Raw genomic sequence first — 6,039 nt, 5'->3', positions numbered from 1 at the left:
GGCTGTGCAGGATGCTGTTCTTCTAGCTTGAGCTGTGGTGTCTGCTGCTCTTTGGGATGTTTAATTGTGTTTGAGCAGTCTTGATAGTAACTTGAGCTTCTCATTGGTAAGGCGAGGATGTGTCCCTGACCCGGGGACTTTAAATGTAGTCGGAGGTGCTTGGTGCTAGGCCTTGGAGCTGGCAGCCTCCTGGAGCAGCAGAGAGAGAGGAGGGGGGCAGGGTAAGGAGGGAGGAAGAGTGGCTTTGTGGGATACTTTGGAGCAGTCTGGTTTGCCAAGTGACTGCAGAAACCACCCAACAATGATTTTTCAGTTTCCAAGGATATGCCATCACTACCTTCCTTTTTTTCTCTCCTCTGAGAAGGGAGCCATAGCCTGTTTCTGTGTAGACAAGGTATGGGCTGGGACAGGCTGGGAGGCAGTTCTCCAGCACTCCAGAGTCAACATCTAGGGCTTTTTAAAAAAAAACTTTTATTTTTATTGTATGAATGTGTATCTCTGTTAAGTGTATGTGTACCATGTATGTGTGGAGGCCAGTAGAGGGCATCAAATCCTGTGGAACTGGAATTACAAGCTGTTGTGAGCCACCCAGTGTGGGTGCTGGGAACCAAACAGCGGAGTCATCTCTCTAGACCCAACATCCAGCTCTTTCTGTTCATAGTCACAACCTTGAAGCTGAAGAGGGACATGGGGTCTGAGACTGGCCTGGACCCACGATCATTCTCTTAAGAACAAAGTATCTGGAAGGTCAAAATGGTGCTGTGACAAGGGGGTAGAGGTTTTGGTCCAAATGCCAGACTCTGGAGCTGTCAAGGAAACTGGTTGTCCTGCCCCTGCTTCAGCTTCTAGAGTGCTGAGATTACAGGTGTGCACCACTGCAGATGCCAGATGTTGGTCGGAGTAAAGAAGGTTCATTCTTCTCCTGGCCTGGAAAAGTGCCCAATGGCAGCCCATCAAGATGAGCAGAATTGGGCACACCAGCTCCTGGAGTTATTCATGAAATGATCCTGAAATGAGTTTGTCAGAGAAGGTATCTATAGGACAGCATCAGTCCTAAGACTGCCCAGGATGGGACAAGAGTAAGTTTCCACACCCTAAAGTCAGTCTCCAGCAGTCTACTCTGGGTTACATTTCTAAAGGACTTTATTGTCCTGCTTCTACACCATAATAAAAAGGGACCTGCAAGCTCCAGGCCTGTACCATTTGTTACCACTGTGAAACAGGACTCACTTGAACACATTTCCCACCCTACCCCCAGACTTCACAAGATAAATATGTTACAATTTTTTGAAAACAGAATAAATTAATAACTTAAGTGATTAGGCACCAACAATGACTTGAAAAAATTAAATGTCAATCTTAAATGGTAACAAGACACGATGTAAGACTAGGCTGCTTCTATTTCATTTTTTCTTCCCAACAAATAGTAACAATCCTGAATGAAATGATTCTACATTTCAAGACACAAGTAGCCCACAGATTACACAAGAACACACACCACCAGATACCAGGACAGCACAAATTATCAACAGGTGCCCATGGAAAGTCTGGATGTTCCTGCCTTTCCAAGACCCCAGGTATGGGAAGCCCCAGCAATATGGCCCTCTAAGGTCAGCCTGCTTCCCCACACTTTACAGCCAAAGGCCCGAATGGGAAGGAAGAGCTGCCTCTTCTCATAGCTTACAGAGCTGTGTTGCAGGGAGGGGAAGGGAGCCATGGCTGGGACTATAGCTACTGTTATATAAAGGGCCCAAAGGCAGACCTGAACCCTCATTCCAGTAACTTCAGAAGGGTTGTGCTTCTGTTCTGGGAATGTGGCTTCTTTTCATGGAATCAATGTAGCTATCCGCAAAATCCAGATAGAGAGGGAGGCAGTTAATGAGCTAATGTTCTCTGTGCTGCTCTTACCCAGTAACTCAGACCTTCAAATGATCATCCAGGTTCTTACAGCAGCTGAGTATCAGCTGTGACCATCCCATTTCACAGACTGGCAAGTCTCAAGGAGATGCCATCTCCTTTCTTTACTGTTCCTACTAAAGTTTAGTAGGATGAAGTGGGAAGAGGCCCTGCCCTGCAGGACAGGTACTTGTGGGAGCTATGCGAAGAGGTGATGGATGTTCTTGGCTCTTAGTCCTTGACAGCCACCAGGGGAGGTGAACTTTGACTTATGGGTAAGCCAGAATATTTTTTCCCTAAATGGAATTGGCTTTTCCTATTTGGGGTTGGAGGATGGGTAAATGGGTGGGTACATTAGACATGGCTAGCAGTCTGGTATTATGAGCCAAAGCTCAGCTTTCCACAGGTGAACCAGAGCAAGAAGGAGGCCTTGAGACTAACTAGAATAATACCTCAGTCCTGGAAGATGGCAGCCAGCTCCATTCACATGGTACACTCAATTCAGAAAATGCACTCTGGGGTCTATGGGGTGGCTGCTAAGGCCAATGATACCTAGCCCTGCTATCAGCTCCAGCAGCATCAGTCAAAAGCTTAGCCACATGGGAGATCCACTGAAGGCTTTAAAGGACACCATGAGTCTGGGCAGAGCCAGCCAAGTACCTTGTAATACTGCTCAGTGCAACCATTCACAGCCCCATTTCACTCAAGGTGACAGTGCACACTTCATACCTTCAAAGACCCTCTGTTCCCAAAGCTGAGGCTTCCCTCACCTCTTCTGTCTCCTCCATGCACCCACCTCTGCCTATCCCTTGCCTAAAATTCATTCTGCTCCCTCCTGGAGGCTTCCCCTCCCTGTAGCTCAGTTTCCTTTAGCACTTTTCCTTTCTATGTACTTGCCAGTCATCTTTATGGTTTACTTTTCTCACTGATTGTGACCTGTAGTTAGGGACAAGGTATGACTATACAAGGTAGCACAGGGCTTGGCAAGCATTGCTAAATGATCCATCCTAATGTAAGAAGAGGGGCTACTACTGAGGAACTCCTAGACAGGGCTCTCTGGAGGAGAGAGGTGAGGTGTGTCTTTACTTCTCAACAGTCCTAGTTTTTTGAGGACAACAATCTGTTCATCTAGGGCAAAATGAAATGCTGGTTTTCCCTGTTTTTCTTCTGCAATGAAATGCTTGAAAATTTGGTCAACTTTCAACACAAACACATTCAGATCTCCCTGCCCTACCTTAAGAGCCTTAGGCAATGACAGCTTTCCATCCCTTCTGCTCTGGTGACCTCTGAAGCCATGGGAGGAGAGGGTTAGCTTCTACCATCCCTGCAGCTGAGGACAACAGAGAAAAGACCTGGTCTGGCACTAGGTCAGAGGTGCTTCTGTCTGGCACAAGCCATTACCCAGACCCTCATGTGATTTCTAGATTTCCTTGGTCAAAGTATGACTCCTTCTCATTCTGCTCCCTGCTGTACTTCTGCATGTGGCCTTGGGCTCCCCATCAGGCCTTTTGGACACATGTACCCACTTGCTACATGTCTTGCCTGCCTCCCAGTCTCTAAGTCATCCCTCCTACCTACTAGAAACTTTCTTTCCATGGCAGTGTCCCTGTACTGCTCTGAGCTTAGCACACTCCTGTCCCAGGATCCCCCCTGCCTCCCATCCCCCATATCACCTGCTATGGTCTTCCCTACTCTGTCTCATCTCATTATCAGGGCCAGGGAAGAGGACTGCCTGTCCCAGAGTGGCAGAGTCCTCCAGCTCCAAGCTTTGCCACCCCAAAGACTTCTGCTACTCTTGGTTGCTTATCATTGTCAGTTTTCCTTCCAGCTGTCCTTCATATTTTGTCTCTCCCAGTCTACAGCAAAGGTGCAGCATGGCCTGATATTGGGTACCACCCTGCAAGTTATCAGCTACACTCCCATATCTGGGGACATAATTTCTTTCTCACTCAAGGCAACTTCCGACTTCCACTATCAACCATTTCGTCTTGTGGCTCCTTGCCTTTTCCTTGCCAAAATCGCAGGGATAGGAAAACACATGTGTACTTTGGTCTGCTGGTTCTTGGCTCCCTGGGTTATCATCCTCCGCTGGGGATGGAGAAGCAGCCCTGAGGTAGAGGGTAGAGAGCAGTGAGCAGACATGAGGCATGAGCCTATCTCAGAGCTTCAGCCCTCCCTCTAAGAGTCCAAGCAGCAGACAAATGGGTCCAAAGCAGGAAGCTTTTTTGGCAACAGCTCCTAACTAAGGTGGTGGAGGCACAGCTAGTATTGACACAAGTCATAGGTGGAACCCAAGTGGCAGAGGAAGTATCTCCACCAGACCCTTGCCTCTGATGGGAAAGGGTCAGGTCCCTGATGTTGAGTGCTTTGAAGGCTGAAAGTGGTACAGGGGAGAGGAGGTGTAGGGAGAAATGGAGAAAGAGGTGACAGAAGAGGCAGGTCTGGGCAGCTGCCTCATGGCTCTTGAACTTGGCGGCCCCCTTCATTACAGCTTGGCACCCTTGGAAGGTTCGGAGGACTGCCGCACATCCGTCCACTCCTGCATGGTGTTCTGCAGGGCCTGGGTCTTCTCTTTATCCACTTGGACATAGTCTACCTTCTCATCTGATGTGACAGATGATGTGGATGGCTGAGGAGACAAAAGAAATGGCTGAGTTACCTACATAAGGCTATCACTTTGAGTGTCTGTGCTGAAGGAGGATTTCAAAGTCAAGTAGTCTTCTGTTGGAGGCACCAAGCCTGCTGACACCTCATTCCCAGCTTTCAGGATAACCTGCCAGTCCTGGCTCGGGCTTTCAATAGTGCCTCCACCCATCTTCCTTTGGCCACACCTCCAGGGAAAGGGATGTGTTGGATGACAATAAGCACCAGGCCTTTACGCCTCACAGCACACTGAGGGAAAGTGTGTTGAGGTGGACTTCCTGGCTGTCGGGGCTGAAAGTGGTTCTTGGTGAGGCTTTCCCAGGCCCTAAAGTCCCTTCCAAGGGATGCTGTGTCTCATTCAGACACTTTCTCTCTGTCTCTCAAAGGAAAGGGAGAGAGGATCTCCAGCTCTTACATTGTTGACGGAATCCCTTTGTAATCATGACTAATCCCTGTGAGTATATCCCGCGGCAAGGACATGAATAGACTGACGCTCTGCAATGCTCATATAAAATGTCTCTGCAGAGGGGCTGCTGGGATGTGTTCCCTCCTTCCAAACTCCCAGGTACCTTGCGGTGAGGGCTTGGGGAGCCCGGCTGGAAGTCCAGGGCGAGATAATCCACACTGCCAGTACTCTTCTTTGGAGCTGGGCTGTTAGTGCCACTGGGAACAGGGGATGCAGATACTGGGTTTTGCTATGACAAAGAGTAAAACTGGGTAAGTTTAACAACCTAAACCATCACCTGGAAAACTACCTCCAGGAGCAAGAGCTCCTCTACTGTGTCCTGCACTGAGCCAATCCACTGAGACTGTTCATATTCTCACTCAAGTCTTCACAGAAGTCCTGAGAGGTGGATAGCACCACTGTTCAAATCACTAGAGGTTATAACACTAGATTCAGGAAGTAGAGTGAGTCACCTACACTTATATAGCTGGTGCATGACAAGAGCCAGGGATGTGTTCTGACTACCAAACCTGTGCTAATCCATGTGCCTGCTCCCCACCCCCTAGGCAGACTTGGGGCAGGTCTACTGTCTATCCTAAAGCCCCAGCCTCAGCTGGCAGGTCCCTGGTGAGCAACATCCTTCCACACTTGGTAATGTACAGCTTCCTATCACACCTGGCCACAAGCAGCTCATGCTCTCTGCTCTTCTCCAGAGACCTGAACAGTCACCTTGTTTCTGGGTGACAGGCCTTCATTTCTTCAGCCATTTTCCACGTGAGAAGTTCTAGGACTCTGTCTTCAGCTTTAAGAGAGCACTTTATGTCTAAAACATGCCCATGATATGACTGTAGTAAGAAGTGATAGTCCCATTTTAATGATTGATCTGTTTCTCGAATCTCTGCAGCCTTGGCAGCTGTACCCTTTTCAATGACCCCAGAGAGGAACTGTATTATGCTCTGTGTGTATTTCTACTACTACATCACACTGCATAGAGTTATATATCTCTATGTCTCCCCAACACTGTCTCTCCAAGGGACACCCATCATGATGTCACC

General features: G+C 48.4%; 1 protein-coding gene across 1 annotated transcript in view; it reads right to left on the bottom strand.

Annotated features, from left to right (window-relative positions):
• Positions 1-2,541: 2,541 nt before the first annotated feature.
• Gab2 (GRB2 associated binding protein 2) overlaps positions 2,542-6,039 on the bottom strand; it is a 193,390-nt gene continuing 189,892 nt past the window's right edge. Inside the window, exons 9-10 of the mRNA XM_021168220.2 lie at positions 5,109-5,234; positions 2,542-4,525 (exon numbers count right to left, since the gene is read on the bottom strand). Of these exons, the coding sequence (XP_021023879.1) occupies positions 4,382-4,525; positions 5,109-5,234 (270 nt within the window). The 3' untranslated portion in view covers positions 2,542-4,381. The remainder of the gene's footprint in view (positions 4,526-5,108; positions 5,235-6,039) is intronic.

The sequence above is a fragment of the Mus caroli genome, chromosome 7 (genome assembly GCF_900094665.2).
Source record: "Mus caroli chromosome 7, CAROLI_EIJ_v1.1, whole genome shotgun sequence".
Taxonomy (NCBI): domain Eukaryota; kingdom Metazoa; phylum Chordata; class Mammalia; order Rodentia; family Muridae; genus Mus; species Mus caroli.
The sequence above is the reverse complement of the archived record's forward strand: the minus strand, read 5'-3'. Positions and strand labels throughout refer to the sequence as shown.